The sequence below is a fragment of the Pristiophorus japonicus genome, chromosome 2, assembly GCF_044704955.1.
Source record: "Pristiophorus japonicus isolate sPriJap1 chromosome 2, sPriJap1.hap1, whole genome shotgun sequence".
Classification (NCBI taxonomy): domain Eukaryota; kingdom Metazoa; phylum Chordata; class Chondrichthyes; family Pristiophoridae; genus Pristiophorus; species Pristiophorus japonicus.
The window spans coordinates 163,504,863-163,526,654 of record NC_091978.1 but is presented as its reverse complement, the minus strand read 5'-3'; the positions used below and the strand labels follow the sequence as shown (position 1 = coordinate 163,526,654).

At 46.0% G+C, this 21,792-nt stretch overlaps 1 protein-coding gene across 1 annotated transcript in view; it reads right to left on the bottom strand.

The window, feature by feature from the left end:
* gabrg1 (gamma-aminobutyric acid type A receptor subunit gamma1) overlaps nt 1-21,792 on the bottom strand; it is a 261,702-nt gene that overhangs the window by 15,760 nt on the left and 224,150 nt on the right. Inside the window, exons 7-8 of the mRNA XM_070863136.1 lie at nt 20,254-20,406; nt 14,914-15,119 (exon numbers count right to left, since the gene is read on the bottom strand). Of these exons, the coding sequence (XP_070719237.1) occupies nt 14,914-15,119; nt 20,254-20,406 (359 nt within the window). The remainder of the gene's footprint in view (nt 1-14,913; nt 15,120-20,253; nt 20,407-21,792) is intronic.

Below are 21,792 nucleotides of genomic sequence, written 5' to 3'. Positions count from 1 at the left end.
AAAACAAGCGCAGGCAGCAGAAGGAGCATGTGGCAAACCAGACTCCCCAACCACCCTTTCATTCAACGACTGTCTGTCCCATCTGTGACAGAGACTGTAATTCCCGTATTGGACTGCATAGTAACCTGAGAACTCATTTTTGGAGTAGAAGCAAGTCTTCCTCGATTTCGAGGGACTGTCTATGATATCCCTATGATAATGGGTCAGAATTTGCGGTGGGTCTAACAATGTACTCTATAGGTACTCCACCGACTGCAAGGTCCACGCCATTATATTTCGGGTTAGGAGATATCCAAATGAACTAGATGCTTTATGATCTTTCATATTACACAGTATAACAATTAATGCTTGCTTAAACAAGTAATTTCTATATGTGCCAAGACTCTAAATGGGACTATTTTGAGGGAGATCAGCAACAACAGAGGGAGCTAGGGGTAGAAATTCACAAATCTTTGAAGGTGGTAGCGAAAGTTGATAAAGCCGTTAAGAAAGCGTATGGGATACTTGGTTTTTCAAATAGGGGCATTGAATACAAAAACTAGGAAGTCATGCTAACCCTTTACAAATCACTGGTTGGCCTCAGCTGGAGTATTGTGTACAGTTCTGGGCACCACATTTTAGGAAGGATGTCAAGGCCTCGGAGAGATACAAAGGACCAGGATGATACCAGGAATGATGGATTTCAATTATGTAGAGACATTGAAGAAGCTGGGATTGTTCTCCTTAAGGCAGAGAATGTGAAGGGGAGACCCAATAGAGGTATTCAAAATGATGAGGGGTTCTGATAGAGCAAGTATGAATAAACTGCTTCCTCAGGCAAGTAGGTCAATAACCAGACATCATAGATTTAAAGATGTGTATCTGTAAAGCATGCACGCCCATGTTCCGCCACCAGGGAGCGCATCCCCTGAAGACCCAAGGCTTCTCACTCTGGAGTGTCTTAATAAAGACTGAGGTCACTGTTACTTTAACCTCCCTGTGTGCAGTCCCATCTGTGTTAGGAACACAATAACTGGCAACGAATATGCGAATCCAATGCAAAGATGCAGCAAACTGTGGGCATCCTGGAGAAGTTCTCGGAGGGTGAGGACCGGGATGCCTATGTCGAACGGCTAGACCAGTACTTTGTAGCCAATGAGCTGGACGGAGAAAGAAGCGTTGCAAAAAGGAGAGCGGTCCTTCTCACGGTCTGCGGGGCACCGACCTACAGCCTCATGAAGAATCTTCTGGCTCTGGTGAAACCCACAGATAAGTCGTATGAGGAGCTGTGTACACTGGTTCGGGAGCATCTTAACCCAAGGGAGAGCGTGCTGATGGCGAGGTATCGGTTCTACATGTGCCAGAGATCTGAAGGTCAGGAAGTGGCGAGCTACATCGCCAAGCTAAGGTGACTTGCAGGACAATGTGAGTTTGATGGCTACCTGCAGCAAATCTAAGAGATAATTTTGTATTGGGCATTGGCCACGAGACCATCCTATGAAAACTTTTGACTGTAGAGACACCGACCCTCAGTAAGGCCATTGCGATAGCACAGACATTTATGTCCAATAGTGATAACACCAAACAAATCTCTCAGCACACAAGTGCAAGCAATGTTCATAAATTAACTGGAACTGTGTTTGCGAGCAGAAATGTACAGGGCAGAAACCATGAGTCTGCAACTGCCAGCAGGCCTCAGGTGACCAGATGACTCACAGTCCGCAACAAAGAATGAATGCAAGGCAATTCACACCTTGTTGGCGTTGTGGAGGCTTCTATTCAGCCTATTCATGCCACTTCAAAGGGTATGTTTGCAAGAGCTGTGCAACAATGGGGCACCTCCAACGAGCTTACAGACGAGCTGCAAGCTCTGTAAAACCTGCTAACCACCACATGGCAGAGGAAGATCGGTCCATGGTGGATCAAAGTAATTTCGAGCCTCAGAGAGAGGCAGATGCTAAAGTACATGGGGTACTAAATGTGCTAAAGTACATTTTCGACGAAATGTTCACCTTTCATGCTAAATGTAAAATTGAATGGCTTACCCGTAGCCATAGAACTGGACACTGGCGCTAGCCAATCCATCATGAGTAAAAAGATGTTTGAGAGACTGTGGTGCAACAAGGCACTCAGACCAGCCCTGAGCCCCATCCACACGAAACTGAGAACGTACACCAAAGAGCTTATCACTGTCCTGGACAGCGCCATGGTCAAGGTCACCTACGAGGGCATGGTGCACGAACTGCCACTCTGGATTGTCCCGGGCAATGGCCCCACACTGCTTGGAAGGAGCTGGCTTGGCAAAATCCATAGGAACTGGGATGACATCCGAGCGCTAACGCATGTCGATGAGACCTCATGTACCCAGGTTCTGAACAAATTTCCTTCCCTTTTTGAGCCAGGCATTGGAAACTTTTCCGGGGCAAAGGTGCGGATCCACTTGGTCCCAGAGGCACGATCCATTCACCACAAGGCGTGAGCGGTACCTCACATGATGAGGGAGAGCGTGGAAATCAAGCTGGACAGGTTGCAGCGTGAGGGCATCATCTCCCCAGTAGAATTCAGCGAGTGGGCCAGCCCGATTGTTCCAGTACTCAAAAGTGATGGCACGGTCAGGATTTGCGGCAATTATAAAGTAACTATTAATCGTTTCTCGCTACAGGACCAATACCCGCTACCTAAGACAGACGACCTATTTGCGACTCTGGCAGGAGGCAAGATGTTCACCAAGCACGACCTGACTTGTGCTTACATGACGCAGGAGCTGGAGGAGAATTCGAAGGGCCTCACCTGCATCAACACGCACAAGGGACTGTTCATCTACAACAGATGCTTGTTTGGAATTCGGTCGGCTGCAGCGATCTTCCAGAGAATCATGGAGAGCCTACTCAAGTTGGTATCACGCATGGTGGTTTTAAAGGACGACATATTGATCACGGGTCGGGACACCATCAAGCACCTACAAAACCTGGAGGATGTCCTCCAGCGACTGGATCGCGTAGGGCTTCGGCTGAAGAGGTCGAAATGCGTCTTCATGGCAACAGAAGTGGAGTTTTTGGGGAGAAAGATCGCGGCGGATGGCATTCGGCCCACAGACGCCAAGACAGAGGCTATCAGGAACGTGCCCAGGCCACAGAACATCACGGAGCTGCAGTCGTTCCTGGGGCTCCTCAACTATTTTGGTAACTTCCTACCAGGGTTAAGCACCCTCTTAGAGCCCCGACATGTGTTATTGCCTAAAGGCGAGAAGTGTTATGGGGAAAAAACCAATAATTGCTTTTGAGAAAGCCAGAAACATTTTATGCTCCAACAAGCTGCTTGTATTGTATAACCCGTGTAAAAGGTTTGTGCTAGCACGTGATGCATCGTCATACGGAGTCGGGTGTGTATTACAACAAGCTAACATTGCGGGGAAGTTGCAACCTGTTGCCTATGCCTCCAGGAGCTTGTCTAAAGCCAAGAGGGCCTACAGCATGATTGAGAAAGAGGCATTAGCGTGTGTGTTCGGGGTAAAGAAAATGCATCAGTACCTGTTTGGCCTCAAATTTGAGCTGGAAACCGATCACAAGCCCCTCATATCCCTGTTCACTGAAAACAAGGGGATAAATACTAATGCCTCAGCCTGCATACAAAGGTGGGCACTCGCGCTATCAGCGTATAACTATACCATCCGCCAGTGGCCAGGCACCGAGAACTGTGCGGATGCTCTCAGTCGGCTACCATTGCCTACCCGGTGGTGGACATTGCGCAGCCTGCAAACTTGTTGATGGTGGCGCAGCCTGCAAACTTGTTGATGGTTATGGAAGCATTTGAAAATGATAACTCACCTGTCACGGCCCACCAGATTAGGACTTGGACCAGCCAAGATCTTCTGCTGTCCCTAGTAAAAAACTGTGTACTGCATGGGAGCTGGGCCAGCATCCCCATTGAAATGCAAGAGCTAAGCAAGCCATTCCAGTGGCGAAAGGATGAGCTGTGCATTCAGGCAGACTGCCTGTTGTGGGGTAACTGCGTAGTGCTACCCAAAAAGCGCAGGGAGATGTTCATCTCGGATCTCCACAGCACACTCCCAGGTATAGTAATGATGAAAGCGATAGCCAGATCCCACATGTTGTGGCCCGGTATCGACTCTGACTTAGAGTCCTGTGTACGGCAATGCAGCGTGTGTGCTCAGTTGAGCAACTGAGTTTGTGGTCCTGGCCCTCCAGACCATGGTCGAGGATCCATGTCGACTATGCGGGCCTGTTTCTTGATAAAATGACCCTGGTGGTGGTGGATGCTTTTTCAAAATCGATTTAATGTGAAATAATGTCGGGAAGCACCGCCACCGCAACCATTGAAAGCCTGAGGGCCATGTTTGCCTGACATACTGGTCAGTGACAATGAGCCATGTTTCGCCAGTACCAAATTTAAAGAATTCATGACCCGCAATGGGATCAAACATGTCACCTCGGCCCCGTTTAAACCAGCCTCCAATGGGCAGGCAGAGTGGGTAGTACAAACAATCAAACAGAGCCTCAAACGAGTCTCGGAAGGCTCACTCCAAATCCTCCTGTCCCGAGTACTGCTCAGCTACCGCACGAGACCCCACTCGCTCACAGGGGTGCCCTCGGCTGAGCTACTCATGAAAAGGACACTTAAAACGAGACTCTCGCTAGTTCACTCCAACCTGCATGATCAGGTAGAAAGCAGGCGGCAGCAACAAAATGTAAACGATGGTCACGCCACTGTGTCACGGGAAATTGATCTGAATGACCCTGTGTATGTGCTAAACTATGGACATGGTCCCAAGAGGATCATGGGCACGGTGATAACTAAAGAAAGGAGTAGGGTATTTGTCGTCAAACTAGACAATGGACAAATTTGCAGAAAGCACCTGGACCAAACGAGGCTGTGGTTCACAGACTGCCCTGAACAACCCACAGCAGACACCACCTTTTTCAAGCCCACAACACACACCTAAAGGATCAACGACACCACACCGGACCAGGAAATCGAACCCATCACACCCAACAGCCCAGCAAGGCCAGGATCACCCAACAGCCCAGCAAGGCCAGGATCACCCAGCAACCCTGCAGGGCCAACAACACGCCAGCCCAGCGAGGGCACAGCCAACACACCAGAACAGACATTTGTAGCGAGGCGGTCCACCAGAGAAAGAAAGGCTCCCGACCGCCTCACCTTGTAAATAGTTTTCACTTTAACCTTTAGGTGGAGTGATGTTGTGCATCTGTAAAGCATGCACTCCCATGTTCCGCCACCAGGGAGTGCATCCCCTGAAGTCCCAAGGGATCCTAGCATCCCTTGGGAGCACTGTACATAAGTTGGCCCCTAAGGCCTGTTCCTCACTCTGGAGTGTCTTAATAAAGACTGATGTCACTGTTACTTTAACCTCCCTGTGAGCAGTCTCATCTGTGTTAGGAACACAATAAAAATAATTGGCAAAAGAACAAGAGGGGAAATGAGGAGACTTTTTTTCCACACAAAGGGTTATTAAGATCTGGAACATACTACCTGAAAGAGTGGTGAAAGCAGATTCAATCGGAACTTTCAGAATTATGGGGAAAAAATGGGCAGCTCTTTCAACGGGCCAAATGGTCTCCTTCTGTGCTGTAAGATTTATTATTTGAAAACCACATTAATTAAATTTAGTGTAAATGTTAAAATATATCAGTGAAGATGAGTTATGGTGGTTTGTGGTGTTTCGATTCTTCCCATGAAATATATGTGCTTGTACATTGTGAGCTAACTAGGAGATCAGTGGATACATGCCCTTGCTTTCTCTTGCCTTTTGTCTTCACTTCATTCATGGTTCTCCACATATATCACTATTTGTCCATGTCTAGAGGGGATTCAGAACATTAGGATCATGTGAAATCCACAAATAGTGCTTCCTGGACTACTACATAAATGACATGATTCAAATCCTTTTTCCATTCACCACTCTAGTGAACCAGCTATAGCTCAGCCAAAGGACTGTAAGGGAAATGAGTTTGAGCTTCTGGCAGCCATCCTTTGGAAATTGATTGCTTAACAAAAAAATAACTAAAAATATAGAGCGCCTTTCATGTCCTCGCAACCAATGAGATACTTTTGAAGTGTAGTCATTGTTGTAATGTAAGAAATGGGCAGACAATTTGTGCACAGCAAGGTTCCATAAATAGCAATGATATATACATGACCAGATTCTATTAGCAATGTTGGTTGGAGGATAAATATTGGCCAATGCACCAGGAGAACTTCCCTGCTCTTCTTCGAATAGTGCCATGGGATCTTTTACCCCCACCTGACAAGGTCCGACACGACGACACCTCTGAGAGTGCATCGCTCCCTCAGTACTACACGGAAGTGTCAGCCTAGAGTACGTGCTCAAGTCTCTAGAGTGAACCCATGAGCTGCTGATTCAGAGGTGAGCGTGGTAGCACTGAGCCAAGGCTGACACCCAAATACCATTTGAAATATTCTCATAAAACCAGTTTTAGAGCTCTTTGTATCTGATGCTGATAGTCTTGAAATTCTGAAGATGTAAACTAAGAAGTGAAATGGCAGATAGAAGAGATAAATATAAGTGTAATGTTTTCCTAATTATTTTGAAACTGAGGGCATTCACAACATAGCTATTAGGACACTTAAATTCAAGTGCCAGAGTACACTGATTTGCCACATCAGAGAGGAAACAGAAGTCTATGTGACTGTGCATATTACTGCAGCAGGTTACAGACATTGCCGAGGGTAAAACCCCCATATTTTAGACAGTTTAATCACATTGGTTTTGTTTTTGCTTCAAAATTTGACATGCAATGTTCTAACAACATGCAACAAAACTCATTAAGTGGCACATCAGTCCACTTCTGGCCACAATGGTGTACACAAAATCTCAGTTACGAAGATGACAGGATTGTCCATATTGTGTATTCTGTGGATGACTCAACAACCTTATCACAAATAACCTCTTTCAATAATGAAAACATACTTCGTAATTATTTTACAATGCAAAATAAATTTCTGCTGACAACGTTTCCTAAAGAATGGACATCAAAGTCTTGAAATTACTATGTGATTATTACCATCTGAATGCTTAAAGCTTGCAGATGCAGTTTATGTGTCTGCTACTTTAACAGATATTAACCCATTTCAAATAATTCCTTTAGAAAGAAAGAACTTGCATTTATCAGGGCAACCAGCAAATTAAATACTATTGTAATGTAGGGAAAAGCGACAGCCAAATTTACTCACAGCAAGGTCAGACAAACAACAATAAGATAAATGACCAGATAATGGCTGGAAACATGCCGGGGCCACCGCAAGCCAAAGTTAACGGTCGCCCGCACTAAGAGCACAGGCAGCACCAGTATTTTGGTGCTGCCTGCTGATTTACATGAATGCAGCACAAAACTGGCTGGAATTTTGCCGGCGCTCAGAGGGTGGGTTTAGAGATGGGTCCGCTGTCAAAATATAAAAGATTGACAGCGGGTCGACAGCCCACTGTCAACCTGCCTCCGTGTCAGTTACAGACCTGACACTAAGTGGCGGGAAGCTATTGAAATCGTTAAGAGTTTGTTAAAGGGTGCTTAAACAGCATTTTACCATGTACTTACCATTTTCCAGCTTTTTCATGAGGTTCCCGGCACTCGGGAATCATGTCAGGTAGGTAGGTCGGGTTTTCAATGAATCTCCATTCCTCTGAACAGTTGACAGCTGCAAAAGTGGTCTAACAGCAACCATTTCACAGCTGTTCACTTTCCAATCAGAAACTGGAGCCTTCACGATTTAGAAGACACTTTTGAGCTTTATGCAGTTTGGAAGTGCTTGGAGTAAACTCTATCCAGTGTCACCTTCTTGGAACAACCTATCTTACTATTGGTAGATCGCTTCTGTCATCTCAACTTCAGCTGCCATCTATTCCATCAGCATCAATTGCCTTGAAAAAATCTCACCCTGGTCCTCAGAATCCCAGCACAATCAACCCCAACATCACCAGGCACCCCAAAATAGCAGTCTTCAGCTCTGAAAGCTGAACAGCCTTCCGCGCGGAAAAAGATGGTAACAGTGCTACAGCACTGAAACAAATGGCTCAACAAGCCAGGAAAGGAGTGCCCACAGTCTCACATGCAGCACTCCAGATTTGTGCATGGGATCAACACTGTAAGAGAAGTCCTCCACCCAGCAGGGCTCAGAGGCCCTCCAGAAAGAATGATTTTGGACCAGATCACCAAGGCCGTCAGTGCCAGCAGTATTGCACCCACAATAGTAAGTTACTTCCTTTGGTATTGTTCCATGGGTGCTGCCAGCCCTCTGCAGCTGTACAAAGCCCTGATTTGACCACACCTGGGGTACTGTGGGGAAGAAGAGGCCCAGTCGTCTCTGAAGGAGGGGGAAAGGTTTAAACTTTTAAACAATTTAGGAAACTTTTAAACAACTTAGGAAAAATTCGGGAGAAATTTTTAAAACTTCTGGAGAAACTTTTAAACAACGTGGAGGAACTTTCAAGAATGATTTTCTTTTAAACATTTTTACTAAGGAATTGAATACTGTACTCCAATCTAACTAGAAAATAGGTTGGTGTGTTTTATTAGCGTCATTTTCAGTCATTTGAAACTGGGTTACTCAAGATGATGCCTAGCGAGCAGGTGAGCCTCGGACCAGGCGACCGGGATATCACCCCTATCTCCTGTGGTGGGCCTACATCCCTCCAGCGGCGATTGGGCCTCTCCTCGTCGAAGGCTAGACCTCTCCTTCCCCACTGGTGACCTGGCCTCTTCTACGGGTGAGCATCACGGCTACGACTCTTCCACCCTCCCACTCCTTGCTGACTTCCCACTCGGAACTCCAGTGGAGAACTGACCTTCCTAAAGCCTGCCCCCAAACAAGCCGTGGACCACCTACCATCAAGGGCGCTACTCGGCGCCAAGCTTGCGGCCAACATCTCGCTGTGGGCAATTATGCTCATACAGCAGTGCCTGGTCTCCAGTCGTCTTGAACCCCCTTGCCACTGGACCATGACTTTGCTCAGCTAAGCCCATGTGGTGGCTAGTGTGCAACGGCCACCCCACGTTAAAAGAACTCACACACAGGCATCTTCCACTCCGTTAACATGAAGTTCGGGACCTGGAACGTCAGGACCCTCATGGAAAACTCCAACAGCGATCGGCCGGAAAGCCGCACCGCCATTGTTGCCCAGGAACTTAGATGCTTTGACATCGACATCGCCACCGTAAGCGAGACCCGGCGGGCAGGGGAAGGCCAGCTCAAGGAACAAGGTGGAGGTTACACCTTTTTCTGGAAAAAGGGAAACCAGAAGAAGAATGCCGTCTTCTCGGAGTCGGCTTCGCCATCAAAAACGAGCTGGTCGACCGCCTCAATGACTCTCCCTGTGGGGTTAACGAATGCCTCATGATTCTTCGACTCACCCTATCCCAGAACCAATGTGCCACAGTCATCAGTGCCCCAACAATCGATGCAATGGATGAGACCAAAGAGGGTTTTAACTCCAACGTCAAAAATCCCTGTCCCGCATCCCCGCAGGCGACAAACTGACCCTCCTCGGTGACTTCAACGCCGGGGTCGGCAAAGACACAGCCCTCTGGGGAGGCATGATTGGCAGAGAGGGGATAGGGAAAGCCAACTTCAGCAGTACCCTCATGCTGACAAAATGTCTAGAACAGGAACTTCTCATCACCAACACCTTGTTCCGCCAGAGGGACAAATACAAGGCATCGTGGCAACACTCTCGCTCCAAACACTGGCACCTGCTGAACTATGTCATCGTCCGAGCCAGGGATCACAAGGATGTGCGTATCAGATATGCCATGACAGGAGCTGACGACTGCTGGACGGACCACCGCCTAATCCAATCCATCGTCGACATTAACATAGCCCCAAAGCGGAGGGGCCAACAGAAGCAGTGCTGCAGAAAAGTAAATGCCAGGGAACTTAAAGACCCAGCTAAGAGAGCTCTATACAGCCAGCGCCTCACAGCTAAACTGGTGTGCCTTGATGACCCTGAGATGCAGAATGCCCACAGCGCTTGGTCTGCTCTCCAGGCCTCCGGCCTCCATAACCAGTGCCAGCGAAGAGGCACTTGGTCACTCAACCAGAAAACACCAGGACTGGTTTGATGAGAATGATCAGGAGATCCAAGAATTAATAGATCGCAAGCATAGAGCATTTCTGAACCTTATGCAACAACCCAACTTGGGAGCAGCAAAGCAACATTACAGGCGGCTCAAGGCTGAGGTCCAACAAAAAACCCGGGACCTAAAGAACAGGTGGTGGATGGAGAAAGCACAGGAGATACAACAACTGGCCGACAGCCATGATGTGCAAGGATTCTTCATCGCAGTCAAGGTCACCTACAGTCCATACTCCCAAGGCCACACACCACTGCTGGCCAAGAACAGGGAAACACTCATCAAGGACACCGAGGCATTCAGGGCCTGTTGGAAGAAGCACTTCGAAGATCTCCTCAATCGAGACTCTGCCTTTGACTCGAGTATTCTCGACTCCATCCTGCACAATGCGACCCGCCACCACCTCAGTGAAACCCCAACATTGCACGAGGTAGGAAAAGCCATAAGACAGCTCAAGAACAAGGCTATGGGAGTGGATGGAATCCCTGCTGAGGCGCTAAAGTATGGCGGAGAGGCACTGTTGGCGTGGATAGATGACCTCATCTCTCTCATCTGGAAGGAGGAGAGGATGCCGGGAGATCTCAGAGATGCAGTGATTGTGACCATCTTTAAAAAAGGGGACAAGTCTGACTGCGGCAACTACAGAAGAATCTCCCTGCTATCAGCCACTGGGAAAGTTGTTGCTAGAGTTCTCCTCAACCGTCTTCTCCCTGTGGCCGAGGAGCTCCTCCCAGAGTCACAGTGCGGATTTCGTCCCATACGGGGCACAGCGGGCATGATTTTTGCAGCGCAATAGCTGCAGGAAAAATGCAGGGAGCAGCGCCAGCCCTTATACATGGCCTTCTTCGACCTTACAAAGGCCTTTGACACTGTCAACCGCGAGGTTCTATGGAGCATCCTCCTCCGTTTCGAATGCCCCCAAAAGTTTGTCAACATTCTTCGCCTGCTCCACGACGAAATGCAGGCCGTAATCCTTACCAACGGATCCATTACAGACCCAACCCATGTCCGGACCGGGGTCAAACAGGGCTGCGTCATCGCTCCACCCCGCTTCTCAATCTTCCTCGCTGCCATGCTCCACCTCACATTCAGCAAGCTCACCACTGGTGTGGAACTAAACTACAGAACCAATGGGAAGCAGTTTAACCTTCGCCACCTCCAGGCCAGGTCCAAGACCACCCCAACCTTTGTCGTCGAGCTACAGTACGCGGACGACGCCTGCGTCTACGCGCATTCCGAGGCTGAACTCCGATATAGTCGACATATTTACTGAGGAATACGAAAGCATGGGCCTTACGCTAAACATCTGTAAGACAAAGGTCCTCCACCAGCCTGTCCTCGCCGCACAGCACTGCCCCCCAGTCATCAAGATCCATGGTGCAGCCCTGGACTACGTGCACCATTTCCCATACCTCGGGAGCCTCTTATCAACAAAAGCAGACATGATGAGGAGATTCAACACCTCCTCCAGTGCACCAGCACAGCCTTCGGCCGCCTGAGGGAAAGAGTGTTCGAAGACCAGGCCCTCAAATCTACCACCAAGTTCATGGTCTACAGGGCTGTAGTAATACCCGCCCTCCTGAATGGCTCAGAGGCATGGACCATGTAACAGTAGACACCTCAAGTCACTAGAGAAATACCATCAACGATGCCTTTGCAAGATCCTACAAATCCCCTGGGAGGACAGATGCACCAACATTAGCGTCCCCGTCCAGGCCAACATTCCCAGCATTGAAGCACTGACCATACTTGATCAGCTCCGCTGGGCAGGTCACATTGTCTGCATGCCAGACACGAGACTCCCAAAGCAAGCGCTCTACTCGGAACCCCTTCATGGCAATCGAGCCAACGGTGGACAGAGGAAACATTACAAGGACACCCTCAAAGTCTCTTTTATAAAGTGCGGCATTCCCACTGACAACTGGGAGTCCCTGGCCAAAGACTGCCCTGAGTGGAGGAAGTGCATCTGGGAGGGCGCTGAGCGCCTAGAGTCTCATCGTCGAGTGCATGCAGAAAACAAGCGCAGGCTGTGGAAGGAATGCACGGCAAACCTTTTCCACCCTCCCTTATCCTCAGTGACTATCCCACCTGTGGCAGGGATTGTTTCTTTTGTATTGGACTGTTCAGCCACCTAAGGTCTCATTCTAAGAGTGGAAGCAAGTATCTCTCGATTCGGGAGGGACTACCTATGATGATGCCCCCACAAACTGCTCCAGTGTCCAAAGACCAGTGGTCAAGGTCAGTGAATGCATCTCAAAAGCCATCTCCTACCAACTGCACCACTAGCCTCACACAATGCTCATTGCACAACCACCGGCCCCTCCCCCCACCCCCACCATCATTCACCTACCAACAATCTGTGCCAAATACAAGGCATATTTTACATTCCTAGCTTCAGCTCACTTGGAGAGACGGTGCTGGCCATTCTTGGCAGGAGCATGGCTGACCCCTTGGCCAGCAATGGGGCTGAAAGATGCTGGTATCCTCATACGTTATCCTTCTTCTCACATCCCACAATATCTTCTGATTTACAAAGTGCACATGGTGTAAGCATGCAGCTCTTGCTTTCTGCCCTTCCCTCACCATAATTCTATCCTTTTGCCTTTTTTATTTCACACAGCCCAAGAAGTTGGAAGAAGAAGCTGAAGAGTTGACAAAGTTGACGAGAAGACGAAGAGACACCATCACTCGATTTGACACTCACAGCCACAAGCTCCTCGAGGCTGTCCTGCAAGACCATCTGTAGTCTCCCCCAGTGTAAATCAGCAGCCATGGTGCAGCCACTGGGGTAGCACTGGGTAACATCACTAGGATTGGCAAAGACAGAAGAAAAACGGTCAGTAACGGAATGCATAAGGCTGATTAGTTGATTTATTGATGTCATAGTGGATGGATAGATGTAACAAGTTAGATTGGAAGTTTGCTTTCTAGTGGTTTTTATTTTAGCATGTGGCCAAGAGGATGCTGTGATGGTCAGTAACAGTGAGAAGGTAAGGTGTGGGACAAATGTTGAAAGGGGAATTGGGGCTGTGGTCAGTGGTACCACAAGCGGATGATTCCATTCTGGATATCACGGCTAGAAAGGGGCTGTCTGGAATGAATCCTTCCTTCCGCTTCCTCTTCCCCCTCTTCTGTGTCTTCCTCTTCCCTCTGCGAGCAGATGTGGGAAATCTGAAAATGCATAAAATGCTGGAAATACTCAGCAGATCAGGCAGCATCTTGACCCGAGACATTAATTTTGTTTCTCTCTTCCCCTAAGCTGCCTGACCTGCTGAGCATTTCAGCCTTTTCTGTCTTCTCACAGGCCTTGCTTTACCTTCTGAAGCCTTGCAGGTGTCCAGCAGCACTCCCGGCACATTTTAAAATCTTTTTAACATCCATTGCATCAAGCCATTAGTTCAATTAAAACAAAATGTTTTAAGTCCAAAAGTTTAAATGCAAACTTACCTGAAAGATGTGTGTGTCCCTTTAAGAAGCGCTGACAGCATCCATGCAGGGTTGCTTCGCACATGCTTTTCTGTATGTGCTTCGGACATGGCATATGGCGTGCAAAATCATCCAAGTTCGCAGTCGTGGTGTCAAGTTAGGCGTTGCATCTGCTAATTTACATTTCAGAGGCCAGCGCTGTCAATGGCAGTGCTATGGCCCTCACCAAAATGGCGGCCTCGGTGATCTGCGCCGGAAGTGAGGGAGCTGGCATTCTTTTCTTGAAAAGCAGCATTAATGGCAGTGCTGAGTTAAGCAATTTCTAGGTCCCTGGCGTGGAAATTCGGATGTCTAGGCCTCAGTTAGCGGCCAGATGGGGCGTTAAAGCATGAGTAATAGCATAGCGACCGGGCGCGCAGATTTTAGCATCCTGACGGAAAATTCAGTTGAGGGTTAACTGGGGCGTGAAACGCTAGCGCCTGGCTGCTGACTATCAGTCCGATCATGACGTCAGTCGGGTGCAACGACCGCGCTTGCGCCCCACTCGTTAAATTCAGTCTCGCCGTCTCATTTAGCGACCGCCACTAATCACCCCTGAAAAAAAACTCGGTACAACCTTTCACAGTCTTTAACCGGTAGCCACTTAAAGGGATGAGGAAGTGCTTCCCTCGGTCACAGTCAGTGCAACGTTTACACAGAGCACAGTGCGTGAGCCGGCGAGTTTGCAGCAGCAGACAGACATAACAGTACAGCTTGAAAACAAGTGATTTTGAAAACTTTAATGGATGCATTACTATGCCGTGCTTTTAAGACTTGGCTTTTCCCAGGTTTTCAAAACGGACTTCGGAGTATGCGTTATGGAGTCCAGAATTTAATGTGAGCATTTTTGTTAGCTCCCCCCCAGGTCAAGTGTGTAACAGTTGATTTAACGCCCCTGTCAGCTCTTGGCCCAATTCCAACAAACTTCTCGGCGGGAGGCTCAAACTTTTTCAAGCTATACTTATCGCTCCGCCTGGATTAAAGCCTCAAAATGGGCGGTAACGAATTTCCATCTTTTAATGGTGTTGCTTGAAGGATAAATGTTATCCAGGACACCAGAATTTCCTGATTTTTTTGTATAATGCCATGGGATCTTTTACAGCCATCTGAAAGAGCAGACAGGTCCTTGGTTTAATGGCTTGGGTTGAAGCTTCCATTAAAATAATAGGCAAAGCGATTTTGTACAAACATGTGAAGTGTTTGTACGCTAATAATTTCACAGTGTAATTTCAAGGCTCAAGTATCATATTCTAAAATTCAACTTGCTTTTTTTAAAACAAAGTCTGGCATCTTACTGAAAATCCATAATAATATAAGCTTTTCTAAAAAAAAAACTTACTGATGGTTTGGATTTCTGCTTCTTCTTTTTGTTGCTTTTTCTGTTGCTGACAAAATAATGCAGGGTTCCATATTCCATGAGGGCAGCGAAGACAAAAAGGAAACAAACAGACACAAAGAGATCCATGGCAGTCACATAGGATACCTTTGGCAGCGATTTCCTGGAAATTGTACTTAGTGTCGTCATAGTTAGAACTGTAGTAATACCTGGTAAACATGGAAATTATTGTAAATTCCATGAAGTACGTGAAACTTTGCCTTCACTTTGCAAAATGTATCAGTACTGAATCAGAAAACAAAGTCCATTCAAGTGTCTTTCAATGTCCTTTTGTTGGTTGTCTCAAACACCATTGCTGCAGGCTATTTGCTAACAAACACCTTCCTACAGTTAATGATGGGAAAGCCAAGAATGTTAACTTCTCCATGGCTGCTATCATCAGCATTGTAATGGGCAGCAGCTGGAGAAATAATTGAGGGAGGACAAACTAGACAAAGTCAGTTTTCCCTGCCACACAATACATTCCATTATAAAAGGCTGCCCAAGAAGTGACATAACCCAGCTAGCCAAGACAATAAATTGAAGCATCAGGCATTGCCAAGGCTCAAACTTGTGATCATCTGGTCAGAATATCAATGACTCCACTGCTTGAGTTTCTTATGCTTAAACTTGTAAAAGTGTTTAACCCAAGTTAAAATTGTCCCTGATTATAGTTCAGGCATCAGGCTGATGTTGCGAGGCTTAAAATAAAATAAAGGATTGGGACTTGCTGCCTACTCACATTGCTTTTTTTCGGTGAACTCAAGGATGTGTTCTACACATCCCCATCTTTTTTTACAACCCACTATTTTCTGCTGCCTGGGCACATTTGCATACAGAACACCATATATGGTGGATATATTTTAAGAAGATGAAAGTTAGTGACGTATTTCACGCATGTCTGTCTGTGAAACTAAGATACAAGAGATTTTTTGCAGTGGTAAAGCCTGTTCATTCACCCACTGAGGGAGGTAATGCACAAGCTGTAACAAACAGGGGAAACATTTTAAGAAAAAATGTGTGTTTTGCCAGCAGTTTGTAGGCTGCTGGCACCCCTGCAAAACAACAACTTGTATTTATATCGCATTTTTTACTTAATAAAACATCCCAAGGCGCTTCTCAGGAGCACTGTAAAATAATGTGGTCGTGCAGAGAGCCAGCACGGGCTTGACGGGCCGAATCGCCTCCTTCTATGCTGTAACCATTCTGTGATTCTATTATCTAACTAACAGTGACCATAACATAATCCAGTTTAAAGTAGTTATGGAAAGAGACCAGACAATGTCAAAGGTAAAACTGCTAAACTGGGCAATTTTTCATTTCAGTGAGTTAAGAAGGGACCTAGTACTGGTAGATTGGAAAAGGCAATTGCAGGGTAAAGCAATAACGGAGCAATGGAGAGCGTTCAGGGAGGAGATAGCTCAGGATATTATCAGGGATGAGGGATTGAGGAGAGGTTGGAAAATTTAGGACTGTTCTCCTTGGAACAGAGAAGGTTAAGAGGTGACCTAATAGAGGTTTTCAAGACGGTGAGAGGGTTTGATAGAGTAAATAGGGAAAAAATATTCCCTCTGGTGACTGAGTCAATAGCTAGAGGTTATAGATTCAAATTCCTTGGAAAAATATCTAGAGGGGAGATGAGGAGAAATGTTTTCACTCAGAGAGTTGTCGGGATCTGGAACACTCTACCTGAAAAGGTGGTGGATGCTGATTCCATATTAATTTTAAAACAGAGTTGGACAGGTCCTTGTGGATGAGCAACATGCAGGATTACGGACGAAAGGCAGGGATGAGGGACTAAACATGACTGCACTTTCAAAGAACCAGCACAGGCATGATGGGCCAAATGGCTTCCTTCTGTGCTGCAAGTTTCTATGAATTGTATGAATCCAAAATTCCTGAGCATGGGGCCTAGATGGCTGAAGGGACAGCTGCCAAAGTTGAGGCAAAGAAATGGAAAATGCACAAGATGCCGAAGTATTTGGTGGGCATTACAGGCAGAGAAGGGTGAGACAATCATGAGATTTAAACATAAGGATAATAATTTTAAATGTAACTTATTGGGAGACCACAAGCCAATGCAGGCGAACAAGGAATGGGGTGATGGGCAAGCAGGACTTAGTGAGGAATAGAAATATGGAAAGCAGGTTTTGGATGAGGTGAAGTTTCTAGAGTGTGGATAATGGATCTGTCCCAGAAAGCATTGGAGTAGTTGGATGTTGAACTGACAAAAAAATCTATGAAGGTTTCAGCAGCAGATGGGCTGAGGTAGGAACAGATGTTATGGAGATAGAAACAAAGAAACATAGAAAATAGGTGCAGGAGTAGGCTATTCGGCCCTTCGAGCCTGCACCGCCATTCAATAAGATCATGGCTGATCATTCCCTCAGTACCCCTTTCCTGCTTTCTCTCCATATCCCTTGATCTCTTTAGCCGTAAGGGCCATATCTAACTCCCTCTTGAACATATCCAATGAACTGGCATCAACAACTCTCTGCAGCAGGGAATTCCACAGGTTAACAACTCTCTGAGTGAAGAAGTTTCTCCTCATCTCAGTCCTAAATGGCCTACCCCTTATCCTAAGACTATGTCCCCTGGTTCTGGACTTCCCCAACATCGGAAACATTCTTCCCGCATCTAACCTATCCAGTCCCGTCATAATCTTATACGTTTCTATGAGATCCCCTCTCATCCTTCTAAACTCCAGTGAATAAAGGCCCAGTTGATCCAGTCTCTACTCATATGTCAGTCCAGCCATCCCTGGAATCAGTCTGGTGAACCTTCACTGCACTCCCTCAATAGCATGAAAATAGATGGCTTTTAGAAGAAAGAGGATATGGAGTCAGAAGCTCAGCTTAGGGTCAAATAGGACACCAAGGTCACAAACCATACCTGGAGTACCGTGAGCAGTTCTGGGCACAACACCTTAGGAAGGATATATTGGCCTCAGAGGGAGTGTAGTATAGGTTTACCAGAATAATGTCCGGATTTCAAGGGTTAAATTATGAGGAGAGATTACACAAATTAGGGTTGTATTTCTTAGAATTTAGAAGGTTAAGAGGTGATCTGATCAAAATTTTCAAGATTATAAAGGGAACAGATAGAGGAACTGTTTTTGCTTGTTGTGGATTCCAGAACTAGGGGTCACAGTCTAAAAATTAAGGCCAGACCTTTCAGAAATGAAATTAGGAAACACTTCTACACACGAAGGCTGGTAGAATTTGGAACTCTCTTCCGCAAACGGCAATTGATGTTAGATCAGTTGTTAATTTTAAATCTGAGATTGATATCGTTCTACCTTAGGTATTAAGCATTATGGGCCAAAGGTGGGTATATGGAGTTAAGTCGCAGATCAGCTATGATCTCATTGAATGTTGAAACAGGCTCGAGGGGCTCAATGGCCTATTCCTGTTCCTATGTTCAAACAGTCTGGGTCAGCCTGAGGAGCAGAACAGAGTTCATGGTGGGGACTGAAGACAATGGTTTTTGTCTTGCCAAAGCTTAACAGCAGGAAGTTGTGGTTTATTCAAGACTGAATATCGGATAAGCAATCAGGCAGCACAGAGCAGTGGAGAGTTCAAGAGAGGTGGTGGAGAGGTAAAGTTGGGTGTTACCAGGTTTGAGGTAGCAAGTTTCACTTGGACTTCTAAATGCATTCAAGCATGCCATTACTATTTAAGAAAGTTTTACCACATGAAAGCAAAAATGCTTGCTAAAGCACTGCCGTTGCCAAGGAAGCTCAATTTAAATTGTTTCTCCTCCATTCTATTTACCAGAGCTCTTATTTTTAACATAGCTTTTATCATAATAAATAATGAGATTGAACACAAGTGAGGAGCAGCAAGTGAAAGTGCAAGTATTAAAGCATAAACCTATTGCCCAGAGGGCCAGAGTAAGTTTTCCTTGAGCTGCTAACCCGGAGGGCCTGGGACCTCTTGGAGCCTGCTGAAAACAAATCCAGATGATTGCAATGTACAATTTGGGGTTGTACTTGCCTTTGATTTCTAACCTTGACCTAAACCAAAGGAAATCTTCACGATGGCAGCCAACTACCTCCAAGCAGTCATGGTGAGGAAAGTGCCCAGTTATCCAGCAGACAGCAGACATACATTCAGGCATTTAGCACTTTGTAAACTTTTAACCACCAATATTAAAGTTTTAAATGTTGCTTTTTTCAGTTTTCAGTCATGCACCAATTTGTAAAGCCTAGAGACCACCTTCTTAAATTGTTTTACACTCAACCCAAACCCCGAATTGATACTGGGGCAGACACAGTAAAGCTGGGATTCCTGCATCACGAGAAAGCTAAGACCATCTCATCATGACCATGATAAGCAGTATAAATGCCTTCTAAATGTGATTTCCCTGTAAAGCCCAGATTAAGAACAAAAACTTATGTTACTCTATCCTGTAGCTGAAACAAATTCTCAATGGTAAATTGTTGAATATTAAATTGATCCCATAGATGGTAGGGACATGCATAGCTTGCACATGCACATGGCGACAATGCCATCCTTCTCACATTGGATAATCATCAGCTTACCAATCACTGCTTTCAAAAATTACAGTTACGCCTGAGGTAAACAGATGTGAGAAACATAACAATTTACTCAATCTTAGCATCTGATTGTGTGCAAGATGTCTTCCCAAATAACCTACGGGCTACTTCAATACCATATCATTATAAAAGCAAAATACAGCGGATGCTGGAATCTGGAATAAAAACAGAAAATGCTGGAAATCTCAGCAAGTCAGGCAGCATCTGTGGAGAGAAAGCAGAGTTAACGTTTTGGGTTGACGACCCTTCGTCAGAACTGGAGAGTGTTCAGAAAGAGCACATTCTTAACAAGCACTGAAAGAACGAAAGGGAAGGTCTGTGATAGGGTGGAAGGCAGGAGAGATTAGAGAGACAATAGGGATGATAGGCCGAATTGAAATAGTAATGCCAGGAGTTAGAAAAACATTAGTCAAGATAGGGTGTGAATGGTGGGATAATGACCAACTGCCATTAGAGACAAGGAGAAAGAATGAAACAGGCTCGGAGGGCGGTGGGGTGGGGGGGGGGGGGGGGGTGGGGTATGGAGGGGGCAAAGATTGGCAACAGTTACACTCTTAAATTGTTGAACTCGATGTTGAGTCCACATAATTATAGTTCTATCGGCTTTAAACAGATTTACTTTAAACTGTATTAATTTCTTGTGAACGTCCATTTTAACAAAGCAGTTTATGCATGTTAGCTGCTTGATAAATAATTCAACGTTTTGATACTAAAAAGCAGATTATCTGTTTTGAATCAAGTCGTACCTAATGATGTTCTTGCTGGCACAGCCTCTTTATTGATCCAGAATGACACCCATGACAGGACAACTGTAAGTGAGCAAGGTATGTAGGTCTGGATTGTGAAGTACCCCATTCTTCTACTTAAATCAAAGAATATTGTCATTATGACATAATCTCCTATAAAGAGAAAAATTAAATCACATTTTAGTTAATTCGAATAACAACATTTTTTAAGGATGAGTCACTAAATAAAAATTGTTTTTCCCAAATGATCACCTTTTCAATAGAATTGATTGATTGCATCTTCTTCAATTATATTATGTGTATTTGCAGTTATTCACAATGTAATGGTGTTGTCAGGAGAACTTCCACGTGGACAGGATAGTGAGGGAACATTTAAACAAAAATATGGCAGCTAATTAGTGCACTGATGTTCTAACACAGTGATAAAATGAATCTTTCATAAACAAACATATCGAGATCTCAATGGATTTGATGGGGCTAAAAATCTCTAGCCCTTCTGGCACTTTCCCACTGTAACTCTGGAAGCGCCAGACATTAGATCAAGGCCCATTTACACTAGGTCTCAGGTCTTCAAAGAGGCGGGGCCTCAGCCCTTACATGTGCAGCTAGATAAGAGGGATGAGGCTGGGGACTCTCAATGCCAGGCGTTTCCATATCCTGTGAGGAATCCAGCATAGGCTCATCAGCAGTTCATCTAGTGTACCTGGCCACTAAACATCAGAACTGTGCCCCACCTAAAAATGAAAATCAGTAGTGGGTGCAGGGAGGTGTTGCTACAGTTGTACAGGGCCTTGGTGAGGCCACACCTGGAGTATTGTGTACAGTTTCGGTCTCCTAACTTGAGGAAGGACATTCTTGCTATTGAGGGAGTGCAGCGAAGGTTCACCAGAATGATTCCCGGGATGGCGGGACTGACATATCAAGAAAGACTGGATCAACTGGGCTTGTATTCACTGGAGTTCAGAAGAATGAGAGGGGATTGCAAAGAAACGTTTAAACTTCTGACGGGTTTAGATAGGTTAGATGCAGGAAGAATGTTCCCAATGTTGGGGAAGTCCAGAACCAGGGGTCACAGTCTAAGGATAAGGGGTAAGCCATTTAGGACCGAGATGAGGAGAAACTTCTTCACCCAGAGAGTGGTGAACTTGTGGAATTCTCTACCACAGAAAGTTGTTGAGGCCAATTCACTAAATATATTCAAAAAGGAGTTAGATGAAGTCCTTACTACTAGGGGGATCAAGGGGTATGGCGTGAAAGCAGGAATGGGGTACTGAAGTTGCATGTTCAGCCATGAACTCATTGAATGGCGGTGCAGGCTCGAAGGGCCGAATGACCTACTCCTGCACCTATTTTCTATGTTTCTATGTCTATTCTGATGGAAGTGCTGGGATGCACCCGCCCAGGACCTCGGCTGCTGATTCCACCAGGTCGTTGCAGATTCTTATAGAGCCTTCAATAGTCGCTGGGCATTAAAGCTGGGTTTTCACCAGAGGAAACAGGAATTGTGGCGAGATGAATAGTGACAGGGTTGTCATTGCT